Source organism: Gracilinanus agilis, chromosome 1 (assembly GCF_016433145.1).
Source record: "Gracilinanus agilis isolate LMUSP501 chromosome 1, AgileGrace, whole genome shotgun sequence".
In the NCBI taxonomy this organism is placed as follows: domain Eukaryota; kingdom Metazoa; phylum Chordata; class Mammalia; order Didelphimorphia; family Didelphidae; genus Gracilinanus; species Gracilinanus agilis.
Window position 1 is genome coordinate 559453512 of NC_058130.1, and position 16816 is coordinate 559470327.

Sequence of the window (16816 nt, forward strand, 5' to 3'; positions counted from 1 at the left end):
TACCTCATCTCTTTACGTTAATTCTAAGAGAAGGGAGTGGCAAAGGCGAGGCAATGGGGGTTAAATGACTTGCCTAGGATCACACAGCTAGGAAGTGTCTGAGGCCAGATTAGAACCCAGGACCCTCTTGACTCTAAGCCTGGTGCTCTATCCACTATCCTACCCAGCTGCCTCCACAGTGCTACTCTTTATTGGCAGCACATTCATGAACATTCTCCAAATGGAGAAAGGCCTAAAGCACCTCAGGCGCAGATGGCAGCCATACTGCTCAAATGATCTGGCTGTGGTTTACATAGCTATTGGTATAGTCTTCAGCAGGATATTATTAGCTACGCCAATTAAAGTGGCTGTGTTAACGCCATTTTCTCAACTAGGAACAATCCAGGTGGGGGTGGGGTGGGGTGGTGGTATTTAGTGCATTAGCAATATACTCCTAATCTAAGAGGGCAGAATGAAAGGCTTCTCCATGCTGTAGAATGAGGTTACTTGAAGAGAAAAACAGCTAAAGCATCCCCCTAATCTGATGCTGCATTTTTAGTTTGTTGTCCTTTCGAAGTTGATTTTCCCCTCAAATGAGATAATTGAGTGATCTATCAATCCTACAGAAGACTGAAATCAACAATCAGAAGCATAGTGCCAATCTAAGTTGTTAAGTATTTTCAGCAGTACTTGCTCTCAAAGAGGGTGGAGAAATGTAAAATAATTCCCAGAACCGGCAGAAAGAGGCCAACCTTTGCGGATTTCCACCTGCTGGTAAAAGCTCTCTCACAGAGATAATACATAGCCCCTGCTACCCCAACCATGGCTGCTTCAAAGGGATGAGAGCTGAGCAGAGAAGCTGTTTGTATGGTAGAAAAAAGTGGTCGGAAAGGTGTCCTTGGCCATAAACTGGTTATCCTAGGAACCTGAACAATAGGGAAAAAAAGAAAATTGCGAGGGAAAAAGAAAAGATGGAACAAAAAAAAAAACAAATGAATGCAGAACATGAATGATGTCATAATAGGGATTCCAAGTCACGAAATTTTTTTTAATTGAAAATGTAAAGCTTGATATGTTTATGTATGTATGTATGTATGTGTGTATGTATGTATGTATGTATGTATCTATCTATCTATCTATCTATCTTTCTCTATATATCTTGTGCAGTATTTGTATCCATTAATAAAAACCTAGAAATTTCTGAATTTCTAATTGCTGGAGATCAATTTCTTTCTCACAGCAAAGATTTATATTTAGACTTTTCCTAAATTAAGTGTTCAATCCATATATGAATGATTTTGATGGTGGGGTAGAGAAAATGGAACTTAAAGAGTATATAGGACAATCAGTTGCTTTATATAAATGACGGAACATACGGCTAAGAAATTCTAACAATCAATTTGCTTAGTCTCTTAAGTCACAGAAGGTATTTAAAGATCAGCCTTCTTTCAATCTGATGGAAAATTACCATCATTTGGCCAAAGCTGAACAAACTTCAAGGCATCCTGTAAAAAGGGGAGGAAAGAAGGTATAATACAAATTAAGATTATTAGCAAAAACATTTTACATGTCTTGGTAGAAGGATTTAAAACACAAAAGAGTACCTTATTTTATAAAACATGGGGTATATATTCTAATCAGCATCATTCCCTTTATATAAAAATGTTATCAGTTACTAAACCAGAGGGCATTTTTGAGAGAGTTAAGCTACAACATTAACTTCTGTGTGCTTTATGTTATTTTAAGAGGAATTTTTGACAGCAAAAATTGTATATGAAATATATATTGTACTCATGTTGTTTTGAAAAATTATGAGAGAAATCTGAGAGCCTAAGAGCTATTCACATTCTACTTTTAAATATTATTGATAACAACAATAGTAAAGATAGCTAACATTTTTATAGCACTATCCAATTTACAAAGGGCTTTACACATATCATCTCATTTGTTCCTCACAACAACCCTGTGAGATAGGTGCTATTATTATGCTCAATTTACAAAGAGGTTAAGAAAAGGTGACTTGCCCATGGCCACAATGTTGAGAAAGAATCTGAACTCAGGTCCTTCTCATTCCAAGATTAACACTCTACCTATTACACAACCATTTTTCTAAATAGGTGTCACCTTACTTTCCTACTTCATAAGAGAAAACATCAACATAATAAGACTATGTACATTTACCCATAATTCAGCTTCACAAGGAAGCAAAATAATAGTTACCACTCATCTGGTGCCATAAGGACTGCAGAGAGCTTTGCACGTTATCTTGAAAAGGACCTACCCCACGCTTGCCTACAGTGGTGGAGATTCTTTCTTGGCATATTCTTTTGATTTGCATTCCCCCAAATGAGACCAAATTTGTTAGCAATCCATCTAAAATGTTTAATTTAATGTTACATATATGCTTATAGTCTGGCCCCCAAAAACTTTTATATAAATAGATATGCTAGAATATAAGAAACTCCTTAAGGTTAAAGGACTTTATCTTATCTAAACTTTGTACTCTCCCAGTTACTCAGCCTAATGCTCTGCACAAAGGTTAATACAATAATGATAATGATAACAGCAAGAGTTAACATATATATACTGCTTTAAAGTTTGCAAAGTCCACTTAGTACAGTGCAGGTACTTAAATGTTTATTGATTGATTACTGGTTGGTTGAAAGATTTTATGTATGTAAGTATATGTATGCAAATAAATATATATGTATATACACCAAAATTTATATCTATGTATATATTTACCTAACATTTCAATTAATCCTCACAAAAATCCTATAAGTTATTATTATCCCCATTTTTAGGTGAGGAAATTGAACCTGAGACAGGTTAAGTTACTTGCCCAGAATCAGTTAGTGACTACAACTCAAACTGGGGTCTTTTTGACTCACTCAGAGTCCAGCATTCTACCCACTGCACCACTTAGGTGCCTACATAGGTATTTTAATTTGTATATTTCATTTGTAAAGGGAACAAAGGGCAGCCAGGACGCTGAATGATATTCCTAAATTCAAAGGTGAGTAAAACTTAAACTAACACTAAAAGGAAAAAAATCCTCCAATTTTTTTTTTATATTTGCTCTTTGAATCAGTGGCAACCCTACTGAAGTATGCTGTGAAAATAACTATTCACTATGAATCTTTCACTTTTGTTAGAGGAAGGAAACCACATACATAGGTTAAAATGATTCTTTCTATAGAAGGCATCCAAGGATATTTTCTTCACCACAGGGAATGATATCCTGTTAGAAACCCCAATAAGATATCTAAAGAAACTAAAAGGTGAATCAGCCTTCACACAAACAACAATCTCAAAAGAGTGAGAAGAACAAAAAAAATTATTTTCATAATACTGTCTTCCTCAGTTGTATTTCCCTAGAATAGAAATGAACTGACTAAATTTTAGGACTTAAGTCTGTAGTCTAGGTTAGTAAATTTCCTCCCCATGTCCTTTTTTCTCTTCCAGTATGAAAGGTAACATAGTCTTGAAGAGTTTATCCTTGTCTCATTTGTACCCCTTGAGGGAAAAAATCAAATTTTCATGGACTGAAAAAAGAAGCTCCAGGTCTCCTCCATTTTCTTCATTTCTGATTTAAGTTATGTCTTTTCTAGACTGACTTGTAAGCATTACAGCAAAGCATTAAATTTGAGATACTGAGACAGAATTATTGATTTAAGCCTTGTGACATACGGGAAACCTTTTTTATGCCAAGAGAAACTGAACAAGAAGCTTTTCAGACTTTTTTCTGGCTGGTGGAATTGTTGAACTCTTGTTGGCAGGGTGCTCCTGGACTCAATGTCCTGCTGACCCAAGAAATAAGAAACTGTACACTGGGCCTGGCAGTCTCTTGGAGAACTTTGGTAAATTCTTCCAGACAGCACTAGTTATTTTTTTCTCCAATTTCTCTATTTCACCCCATGAAGTGGAAAACAAAGTACAATGGGAATTAATGAGTCAAACATTATTCTCCTCCAATAAACTTAATGTTAAAATGTGCTGCATCAGTGAACTTGATGACTTCTGATTGGACTTTGCTACAGAATCTTTGAACAGTTTTTAAAGTCAATATCAGTGGATTAACATAGGACACAAAAAAACATTTCTTTCATATGACTTCCCATGTCTCCTAATGAAAAAATGTTGAAAAACTTTTAATGCAGTTCATCAGAAATACTGATCCTTTACTTACATGTTATTTTTATTTCTTTTAAATAAAAAAAAGTTTTGTTTTAATTTAAATCTTTGGAATTGATTTTTCCCCCCTTTGGAAAGAAACTACAATCCAGTTTTTTAATTACTTACAAGTGATCTGGAGCTCTGTCTGGATGGTGGCAGGAACTGTCTAACGTTGGTAGGGGTTTCTTTTTCAATCGAATGTCGTCTTTGGGGTGGCTGCCGTCTCTCTGGCTGGGGTGTTGATGATATGGGCAAGAATTTTGGAGGCACTAAAGATTTAACCAAAATAAGTTATCTTTTTCACCAGAAACAATCTCTTCTCCCTGACCCTTAAAAAACATGACCTGCAGTTTGGAATTATGCCCAGATATTATAAAACTGTATAAACCCTTAGATCCAGTCTTTCCCAAAGCATTCAGGGAAAGAGGAAAAGAATTCATATGTTCCAAAATATTTATGGCAGTTCTTCATGGTGACAAAGAATTGGAAACTGAGGAGATTCCCATCAATTGGGGAAAGGCTGAACAAACTGTGGTATATGATTGTGATGGAATACTATTGGACCATAAATGATGAACAGACTGATTTCTTTAAAAAATCTGGAAAGAACTGTATGAGATAATGAATAGTGAAATGAGTAGAACCAGGAAAATATTATATGAAAACACAGAATTAATGCTAGAAGAATAAATTGTGACTATTACCTCCAGAAAGTGAACAGAAAGGTGAAATATGAACAACTTAATTAATATGTACATGTTGACCACATTGTGATACAAGGAGGGTTGGGAGGAGCTGAGACACTTGTGAATGCGAATTATTATGTAGATATGAAGAAAAGTAAGTTAAACATATAGGAGATATGTAATTTCATTTGTGCACTATCTTTTACTTTGTATATGGAAATGTTTGTTTCATTTTGTAAAATTTTAAAGAAAAAAATTTGAATAAAAATGATTCCCAGTTTATCCAGTAAAATGGTAGTCTTTTATGTATCCCTTTCTTAAATATAGGGTATGTAGATCTTTTATATAAATAGTTATCAAGGTTCTTTCATTACCAATAAACAATACAGGAGTCAAGAGGGGTACATGATAAGTTAATGACAGGGGGCAGCAAGATGGCTCAGTGGATTGAGAGCCAGGCCTAGAGAAGAGAGCTCCTGGGTTCAAATCTTCCTAGCTGTGTGACTCTGGGTAAGTCACTTCACCTCCATTGCCTAGTGTTATATTGAATCTCTGGGAGCTTGAAGTTCACTTTTGATTGACAGATAAGTCAGTTGGATAGAATATTCCCAGAGAGGCATGTGGGAGGCAGGAGGGAGTAGTTGAGAACCCTGAGAGAGGTTCTGGGGTTTTTTTTCCTGTCCTGAGGCTAGAGATCAGTGTGTGGATCCTGGTCTTTGGAGATAGAGAGTTGCAAACACTACCTTGCAAGCTCCTCTTGTGTTACTTGTACCATTATCAACTTGTACTTGGCCACCATCTATGTGTGGTTAAGTATCTACTGCCCCTAGATATTAGGAGTTTCATCATCTTAGCTATCTAGGCTTCCCAGGGCCCGGGAGGGATCCAGGAAGTGGGCAGGAGATGAAGAAGAGGGTGGAAAGGGTGGATATATCTCAACTGTTAAGGCTTAAGATCTACAGAAGAAGAAGCTGAATATTTCCCAGCAGTTTACCTACTCTGCTTTAGCCCTGGCCAGGCTGGACCAGAGGGAAGCTATCATCTTGATTCCTTCATTGCCAGCAGTTAGAGATTCATTAGTGTCAATTTAAGTAGGGTCTCCTAATACCTCAATCCTTTACCATTATCCTTCTTATCAAATATATACAAAGTTAAAGTACCTTTCTGAATTGGTTTCCAAAGCTTATTTGGGAAGGGAGACACGCAGTCAGATTATCAATGTTATCCCAGCCGAAGAGCCCAATTTAATAATATCAATTAACCCCAGGTGGGTCCCGAAGGGATAAACCACTTTGACCTAAAGGATCCTGCCTGGGCAACTGTTTTAAAGAAGTACCAACTTATCATCTCTCTGTACTTCAACTTAATATACCTCAAATAGAGTTAGTGACCTCTTTAAATATAACACTAGTCCTTACTCTTGTCTGCCTTGGAACCAATACTCAGTATTGATTCTAAGATAGAAGATAAGGATTTTTAAAAAAGTTAGTGATAGAAAAGTTAAGTTTAAATGTCAAAATAAATGATAACAGTGATATATCTATTTCATTACAAATGCCTAATTATTAATATCTAGTCCCAGGAAATTAGTGTCTTTTAACTTCTAAGTGGACAAACTGAAGTACAGAACAATAAGATCTGGAATTCTGAACTTTTATCCTTACAGTCTGATGATTGAATCACAGTTCTCCTTGACAAGAGTTTTGATGCCACCAGCTAATGTTGACAATAGCCATTTAAGGCTTATGAAATTTTCCCTCTAAAAAATACAACAAACCAGGCCAGGAGGTAGAAACTACAAAGATTAGAAACAATTTTTGATCTTCATACTCCTCTAACAAGGATCAGAGGAAGTAGACTTACTTACAGTGGTGAAATGACTCATCTAGAAATAGAGACCAAGTAATTATTGTGGCTCACATTTGAACAATGGTCTCATGACTCCATGTCTGGACCTCTAATAAAATTTAATTAAAAAATGAAGCACTTCAGGGCCAACATAATTGTGCATTAATTTTAAAAAACAAAATAAACTAGAAATAACATTCACTTTTTAAGCCAAACATATTGATTCACTGATTTGGATTGTCCTACTTAAAGAATTACAAAAAGAGAGCAAAAGAAATATAGTTTTAAAGGTTCTTTAATTAAGGCACTTATCTGATTTAATTCTTTCCCTTTAGAATTTAATTGGTCAAACACCAACTAAAGATAATCAAAAATCATAACTTCTTGCAAACTAGAATAATTCGGAGAAACTTTTGGTGTCTGTGAATGTGTATAATAAGTTGCTGGGCTTCAGATCAGATGTAGAAACTTAAGCAACTCCAATCTACAAGAGTTGATTTCTTTTTTACAGTTAGTTATAAAGATTTATCGGCTCATACAAATATGCTTGATTTGTCAGAAATGAAAAAAATGTGATAGGATAGAAAGTAAGATAAATAATTTTCTTTGAGTAAAATTAGGCAATAACAACAACAATAATAGCCAATATTTCTATCATGCCTATTGTTTTCCAGGCACAGTGCTAATCTAATCCTTTTAACAACCTTGGGAGGCAAGTGCTATTATTATATCCATTCTACAGCTGAGAAAACTAAAGCAAACAGAGTTCAAATAATTTTGCCCAGGGGTACACTGCTAGTAATTTGGACCTGGAAAAATGGATTTCAACTTAGGTCTTCCAGACTCCAGGTCTGGTGCCCTATACTAGCTTCCAAGCAATAAAATGAAGAGGACAAAGGATTAGCAATAGAGACTCAAATGTCAGCTCCACCTGACAACTTTCTTCATAGCCCAAGAAGAAGAAGAATCATGTCATCCTGACTGGTAAAATTCCATTATTACTTCGTGCCACCTCCAAATGACCATAGGATATCCTGAAATAGTTTGATGAAATATTTTTTCTTTTTTGATACACATAATGGTTTATTCTTTTTTTCCCCCTGGTTTATACATGTATAATGATACAAAACATTCTTCCATATTGGTCACTTTTTTAAGAGAATAATCATATAAAACCCAAACCTCCAAATAAAACTGTAAATAAATTAATGTAAAAGCTTTGATCTGCATTCTGATTTCAACAGTTCTCTCTTTAGAGGTGGAGAGCATTCTTTGTCCTAAGTCCTAGAACTGGCCCATATCATTTCATTGCTGAGAGTAGCTAAGCCTTTCACATTTGACATTATACTTTGCTGCTACTGTATACAATGTTCTCGGTTCTGCTTATTTCACTCTGCATTAGTTCATATAGATTTTTCCAGCTATTTCTGAAATCATCCTGCTTTTGCTGAAGCATTAAATACAATTTATTATGTAACAATTCTGATTTACTCAAAGGAAGCACGTGGCATAACAGACAGGATCCTAGACTTTGAATGAGGAAGACTTAAGGTCAAATCTATCTTCAGACATTTACTAGCTATGTGACCTTGGGTAATTCACTTAACCTCAGTCTCCTCAACTGTAAAATGGGAATAATAGCACCTACCTCCCAAGGTTGTTATAAGGATCAAATGAGATAGCATATTTAAATCATTCTACAAACCCAAAAGCATGATATATATCTATCAATGAGGATGATGGTGATGTAGGATATCTATCTGAACACTAATACTTACTTTTCCTGCTTGGCATAGCCTCTAATATGGGGTCTTCCAGAAGGGAGGGAGATACACTGCTGCTGCTTGCTGACTTGTGCATTGTTTCCTCCTAGAATAAGGTATGGAGAGAAAAGCAAGAATAATAACCAGACCATTTCCACCTAATGTTAAACCATGACAAAACTGGATATTAAATACCATTATTACATTAGCAACTCTGACAAAAAAAAATTAGCAAAGAATTTAAAACTTTAGTCAAGCATATTAATATGCCAAGGATTTGTGATTTTGTCACTGTGAGAATTCCTTCCACTGATAAAAATCTATAATTTCAAGTCTTAGAATGCTGCCTAAAGCTAGCTACCAAGTTCTGACTAGAACCTAGGTTGTCCTGACTCCAAAATCCATTCTTTTATCCACTAAGCAAGGCTGTCTTGGGAATCTGGTACAAAAAACTAAAAAGCAGATGCTTCAGTATCTTTATATCATAAACCAGTGATGGGCAAACTTTTTAAAGAGGGGGCCAAAGGAAAGGAAATGCTCATCTGTCCGTCATTTCTAAGGCAACTCTTTCAAAGTTTCATTGTATCGTATCCTACTCATTGTATTTGTCACATTAGGAATAATGTCGCCCAGCCAGATAGAACATTTCGGGGGGGCTGCATCTGGCCTGCCAGCTGTAGTTTGCCCATCACTGTCATAAACCATAAGGTAAATTTCCAACTTACTTATAAATGTGAATGTACCATTAGATGTACTATGAAGTTTAAAACAATGCTTTCGTGATACCACTGCACTTTATCAACTGTTACATTCCTCATACTAGTAACATATCAGTTGATTTCTTTAACTTAATTTAAAAAAAAGGTTTTGCATACATTTTTACCTGAAAAGTGAGATAAATGGTGGTGACATAGGTTTTAATGACTAATTTCTAGTTAATGTGTCTGTAAAAATTAGCTCTTTACTATAAACTAGCTTTATCTAAAACCTACTGGAATCTGAAATCATTAGATTCAAACAAGCTCTATGAAAAAGAATCTAGTCAAAGAACAGGGGTTGGAAAGAGGCTGTGTAAATGACGAAATTCAAACAAAAGAGGCTTGAACAGTGACCTTCCACACTCTTTGGATGATGTTTAACAAATCAAGCAACACAAGTGAAATATTTATCCCAGATACAGTGAATTTCAAGGAGGAAGAGCTAGCCAGCAAAATTAGAATAATGCTCCTTCGGGGTATGGATAGTCATTAAACCATAAGTACTAAGAACATGTTGAGGATAAGGTTGAAATTATTTTCAAAGAAAGACTGTACACAATGTGCCAAGTCTCACAAAAGTCAGAGGGCAATAGTATGGAATCACAAGGCACCTTATAAATTATTGTGGATCAGGCCTAACTTAGGCTGGCCTTATGGTGCAGGTTTGGGAGTAATGAGACACTTATAGTCCAGTGGACTGTTTGCAAAAGGCAGTTTATTTAGATATTGTGTGAAAAAAATATTTCTCCAACAAACAACATTGATTCAGTTGGGAATAACTTTCCTGTTTCTTGTTAGCTATGCTGACAGGTTGGTCAGAACAGACTTGAAGTTTATATGTCAAAATTGAGGAAGGAATTGACTCCTCCCAGGCTAGCTTTTGTCTTTAGGTCATCAGGAAGTTACATGAATGGTTCCAGCACCAGTCCCTTGGACCATGTAAGTCTTGGTACCTTTTGAGGAAAAGCTGAATTAGTTTGTCTTAGGTGGATATTATTCCTACAAATGCAGCCAATTAATCTAAGAGCAACACCTTACAAATAAGGGAAATGAAGTTCAGAGATTACATGATTTGCTATTGCACAGGTAGTAGTAAATAGAGGAGCCTGGACAGAAACTGACTTTCTTTGGCTCTGGATCCAGGATCCTTTCCATTATGTCAAGCTGCCTCTTCCCTTCCTATCTCCCTCCCTCAACAAAATAATCCCAATGACATTCAAATGGGATGTTAAAAACTGTTAAATGTATTGATTCTAAAGGCAAATTATCTTTTTTCCCCTTAGTTTATAATTGGATATGAAACACTCTTTTTTTTCTGCAGATCATTCTCTTGGCAACTTGGAAATTGTACATTTAAAAATTTATTTCCTTTCAGGTTCTTAGTCTGCAATGCAGGTGTGTTGTCACCAGGTGGACAGTGGGGTTTTGTTTATTCACACAGGCAAGCCTCAGGAAAAGGCATGATTAACTTAAGGCTTGAGTAGAAAGTTCCATTCCAAGCTCAGGATTTAAGCAAAGCTTCTAGGGCAGCTCCCAGATTGCTGGTTGGACTGAAGATTTACCCTTAATTGAATAAAATTTAAAATAGCTGAAAGAGATCATTGTTGAAGTGGCAGTGGGGTGAACTGTATTAACATGACCTAAGTGCTTTTAAAGATTTGGTTCCATTTTGGCCCACTTTAAAATGCCTTAAAAAAATCTAATTTTATGCTTAAAGAAACCAATTTTTCAGTTTGCTTTTGCCCCTTATCATGAATACTTAACAGTTATCTCCTATCTATAACTGGCAAAAAGATAAGATGACAGAGGCAGAGGGGGTGGATTGGGGTAGGGATTGATAGAAGATTTTTCTTTTGATTTCTGAAGAAGAGCTCTTTCCCTTTTACTTCTTTCCACTAGTGCAATCCTATAAAACAAAAACAAAAACTTAAGTTTATTAACTATTCTTATCTATAAAGCAGGTAGATAAATGTTTGTTTTTCTGAAAACCTTTTAAAGAAGTAAGGAAGCATAGTAGTGTACTTCCCTGGAGTCAACAAATGTTTTCTAGTATTCAGATCTTTGTAACCTTGGAGATATTCTTTTCCCTCTAAGTCTATTTCCTCTAAGGGGAGATCTTAGGTCATCTAGGCCACTCCCCTTATTTTAGAGGTCCCCTTATTATGTGGGTCTAAAATTCTATGGCCCTCCCTCAGTCCCCTTTGAAAAATGCAAAATGGGAGTTCTAAAGAGTCTAATTGGCAACTTAGCTTCCTTCTGGACTTAGGACCTAGAAATTATTTGGAAGGAATTTTTGAATTCTGCTAAAGTGAATGTAAAGATAGTATGTGAGAAAATGAAGATTAACTTTAATTTTGTGTAAGTTATATCATCAAAAAATTCTAAATGTTTATTGACTTCTAAAATGCTTCCTTTCTTCAGTAATGACTGAAGATGTTGAAGATCTCATCTATTTAAGAGGCTGAGCTAAATATAAGGAAGGAGCTTGGAAAAATTAAATCTCTGTTAGGCAATCTGGAACACTTCGCCTCACTTATCATTTGGACAGTAATGGAATATCTAGGACATAATACTCTATGGGGGGAAAAAGCTCACTCCCTTATCTCCCCCTCCCCCCAATCTGTCAGTATAAAAGAGTCAAATATGCCAGTTAAATCAGTGGACCCCAAAAGAACTGGAGATAGAGGAATAGGAACTACATCCACCTGAAGAGACCTCAGTACCAGATGGAGTTTACCTGTCTAGGTACTTATGCTGCCTCAAGAAAGAATAGCAGAAGAGATTTCCAGGTCCTCCTACCTATCTGATCATTCTATTTCAGTTTTCTTGCTGGCTTATCATCTGTATCATGGTCTCTAATAGTGGGTGTATCCCAAAACTGGTGTAGGTTGATCTTTTTTTCTTCTTGCTATACTCTCACTTAGTGACTTCATCAGTTCCCAAGGGTTTAATTATGCAGATGAAACCCAACATTGGAATCTGGCCCTGTCTCAGGATAACCATGGAGACAGACTTTCCCAGGATTACTCCAGCCTGATGTCACGGAATGAAGAGTCACCTGGGAATTGTTCACAAGGAATTCAGAGAAGACAAAGAGGAGAGAAGAAGCTACATCAAGATGGGTGGTCCCCAAAGTCAGAGTCTATGAATCCCTGTAAACTTTGCAGAATCAAGATTTGTTATCCCACATTTATCTCTACAAGACTCTGACAGCTGCTGTTCTGAGTGGCTGGTGACAGAAGTGGCAAGTGGGACAATATACTTGGTAAAACTATAAATTGGTTCAACTGCTCTAAAAGTAACTTGGAATTACACTGGGAAAAGACACTAAAAAGTACATACCATTTGACCTAGAAATACTACTAGGTGTGTGTATTGTGTGTGTGTGTGTGTGTGTGTGTGTGTGTGTGTGTGTGTGTTCCTCAACAAGGTCAAAGAGAGAGAAAATATTTATAGTGGCACTTTTTGTACTAGCAAAGACATGGAGATAAGGTAGGTTTCTCTATGAGGTAAGGCTGATCAAATTGTATGCGAATATAATGAAATATTACTGTTCTGGAAGAAACAACAAATATGAAGAATTCAAAGAAACTTAGAAAGACTGCTACAAACTGACACATAAAATAAGCAAATCTAGAAAACAAGATGATCCACTTTCATGCTCACAGAACTCTGAAATTCCTTTACCTGATCACTACCTATTGTTATTCCACCTTACGCTCCAGCTTGCAATCTTTAATCTATTCTTCATTCTTACCATAAACTTCAATCCCTCTATCCTTCAGTTCTTTCTCAGGCCATTGTCCCTGAATTGACTACAGTCTCTTTCTGACATTCTGATCCTTTAGTGAGTCAGTCCAACTCTACAGTCTCACTTTCTCTTGAACCCTGTGTTCCCTTATCCTGTCACTGATCTCATCCTCAGTCTTGGACTATTCTCATTGACTTGATTGTGAACAAAGCTGGGGAAAATCGTGAAGCACTGCTGACCAGGTTCACTAAAAATTTGTGTTACAGAATCTCAACTTGGCTTTCATTGTAGCAAATCAATCCTTTTACATTTCTCTAATCAACTATGTTTTCTAGATTGATTTCTCTAATCAACAAATTCTAATTCCACTCACAAATGGTGCCTTTTCCAAAGCTTTTCATTCATTCTTAAACTCCCTATCGCTCTCCCTTCACAACTTTCTCAACCTTATCTAATATTTCACTGGAAAAATGACGGCATTTGCTGAGTTCCTGTTTTTTCTCCTCTTTTCATCTCACATCACTCAGATACCTTCCTTCATTCTCTCCTTCACACACCATAATTTGTTTCGTCTTTACCCAATTAATGGGCAATATATCATTATTGACCTATATCTCTACTTTCTAAACTCTATAAAAATTTTATGAGAATAATCTACACATGAAAAGAAGGCATCCTCAATGAAGCTTTGAGAAAGGACCAAATGATATTTTACAAAGGACCACATCTTTATATTAACACAATTGACTGAAAGGTATAGGGACTAAGAATATCTTGCATATTATTTGTTGATTATAAAAGAAAAAAAGCATTTTGATTCAATAATTTAATTTGAAAAGCACTTACGTATTTATTAAGTACCTATTACACAAACTCTATGTGCTAGGTACTCAGGGTTCAAATATAAAAAACAAATACACTCAGCCCTTACAGAGCTTATATTACAATAGGGGGAAACAATATGTATGCACATAAAAATATAAACAAAGTAATTCTGGGGATAGAGTACTAGAAATTGAAGAGATCAGAAAAGATTTCTGGTGGGGGGTATGACTTGAACTGAATTTTGAAGAAATCTCAAGGCAGAGGTCAGAAGGAACATATTTCAAGCATGAGAGGGCAGCCTGTTTAGTAAAAGTTACCTGCAGCTAATAGAAGAGTCTGGTATTACTAGTATGTAAAATATGTAAAGGAATGAGTTCCTTCCTGCTGATGTCCAGGGAGTTTGGGCTGGTACTCTGTTAAGTGATAGATATACAGTGTTCTACTAGCATCCAAACAATGCCATGTGAAATTGAGGAAGGCACTAAGACAATGGATGAAATCTCTTGGAAAGATTTATAAGTGGACAAAAGTCCTATAGAATGAATAGGCATAGATTAATTACAATTTGCATCATTTAGCCCACATTAAGGAGATATAGGATCTGGCAGTGAATAAATTAATCAGTCTCTGTTGAACTTATGTATCCTAATTCAGCATATGTAATGCTTTCAGTAGATCCTTTAGAAAAGATCTTATCCAATTGTGGAACAATCCAATCTAATGGACTTTGCTACTAGTAGCAATGCAACAAACCAGTACACTCTTGAAGGACTAAGAGAAAGAACTATGGGAGTAGAAATGCAAAAGAAAAACATATGACATCACTTATCACATGTATATGCGAGTATGTGATTTGGAGTCTAGGTTTTAAAAGATTGCTCTACAGCAAAAAGGAATAATATAGAAATAGGTATCAAGTGATAACATTTGTACATCCCAGTGGAATTGCTTGTCAGCTTTGGGAGGGGAGAGGGAAGAGGGGAAAGAAAGAAAATTAATCATGTAAACATGGAAAAATGTTTTTAAAATTAAAAAAAGACATTATCCAGAAGATAACTAGTTATTGTTTTTTTAATCTATGTGGATACACAATGATATGTGTCATATGAAATAATACTTCTTATTTCTCCATCTTAAGACAAAGAAAATTGGAAAGCTAGACAAAAGCTCCATAAATGGACTGACTTTTAATAAAGGATGTGAAAAGTTATTATTTTACCAAGGCAGTTATTTCCTTTGTTAGTTATAACTATTTTCAGAGATTTTGCTTCCTCACTCAAAAATTAATGAGTACTCTGATGAAAAATGCTATCCATCTTCAGAGAAAGAACTTATACAGTGTGAATGCAGATCAAAGCATATTACTTTTCCCTTTGTTCTTTTCATGGATTTCTTTTTTTATGTGTCTTCTTCCACAACATAACCAATATGAAAAGATGCTTTGCATGATTGCAGGTGTATAAACTATATCAAATTGATTACTCTCTCAGGGAGGGGAGGGAGATGGGAAGGAGAGAATTTGAAAAACAAAATTTTAAAAATGAATGTTGAAAATTATTTTTACATTTAATTGGGAAAAATTGTTATTTAAATAAATAGAGAAAATGAGCACTAATATAAAAGAATAACTATCTTATTTCATTACATGGCCATATTAGAAACATTAATTTAAAAGCTAAATGAAAAAATGAAGAGCTGACATTTAAAATTTAAGCACTTCAACCCAACATCCTAATACCATAAATTTCACAGGACAGTTAATAATGTGGTATAGCAGTTTGATAACAAGGCTTTGGTGGAGACAACCTGCAGACATCAAAGCCATGCTTTTAATTTAGTTCACCTGAGCAGGCTACAGGTTAGTGATAGAAATAGGATACCCAAACATCCGTTTTAAAATTAGGATGAGGCAAACAGAAAAGGCTGGCAGATAAAAATTGTTAAAATTTCAGCACCCTGAAATTGGGGTATCTAGGTGACACAGGGGATAGAGTGCCAGATGCAAAACCAAGAAGACTTATCTTCCTGAGTTCAAATCTGACCTCAGACACTTACTAGCCATGTAATCCTGAGTATGCCACTTAACTCTGTTTGCCTCAGCTGGAGAAGGAAAAGGCAAACCACTCTAGTATCTTTGTTGAGAAAACCCCAAATGGGATCCCAAAGAGTCAGACAATGACTAAAATTATTGAACAACAACAACAGACTGAAATAATTCCAGTTAGTAAATGGTAAGATCAATAGCTACAAGCTATTCACAACTGTCAAAATTGTAGCAGCAAGATAGGAAGGAGATGAATAAAATCATCTTGGTCATTGCTAATGGCATTTAAATAGCAAAAAGTCTAAGTTATGCTTACAACTATTAATTAGGAAGCATTCATATTTGTAATCCGAGAGAGGTAGGAGTAGTACTGTATTTGGAATCTGTAGTACTATAATTGGATCTGGGTTCAAATTCTATCTCTGCTACTTATGCTACATTTATGCTCTGGAAAAATAACAAAATGTGCCACTCAATTTCTAAGGTTTCCTTTCAGATCTAAATCTATAATCTTATAGCAGGCATCACTGGTTAACCTTTTTAGCCATATTTACAAACATGTAAATTTATAATTGAAGAGAATTAAAATAGTATATGAACTATATTTCTTTTTCAAAAAGAAGCCTGGAAAATGAGTCAGCAGATCAGATGGACCTCAGGAGGAGATTTTATAAGGGTTAGAAGAAAGAAAGGATACCTAAGAACTATACTTCCTGATCAGAAAGAAGAGCTCAAATGCAATAAATTTTAGTCCTCTTCAAAGACTTAAGACTTCTGACAGTTACAGACCAAGTTGAACACTGGAGGTTAACCGTCAAAGGAATCTGAGCAAAAATTAAAATTCTGTTAAAAAAATAACAAACTCTATAGAGTTTTATGTTTTGGTTTGCAGTTAACTTTGTTATAATGGAAAGGAGAAAGATTAAAAAAAATTCTATTCAATCTTCAGAGATCTTTGTATAAAGCAAACAATGAATCAGCAAACA

The 16816-nt window shown here is 35.5% G+C and overlaps 1 protein-coding gene across 2 annotated transcripts in view; it reads right to left on the reverse strand.

Annotated features, from left to right (window-relative positions):
• Positions 1-16816, reverse strand: part of SPIRE1 (spire type actin nucleation factor 1) — a 248136-nt gene that overhangs the window by 9969 nt on the left and 221351 nt on the right. For both annotated transcript variants that reach the window (XM_044667073.1, XM_044667065.1), the window contains 2 exons: positions 8468-8558; positions 4282-4424 (listed from right to left, as the gene is read on the reverse strand). In XM_044667073.1, coding sequence (XP_044523008.1) covers positions 4282-4424; positions 8468-8558 — 234 coding nt within the window. The remainder of the gene's footprint in view (positions 1-4281; positions 4425-8467; positions 8559-16816) is intronic.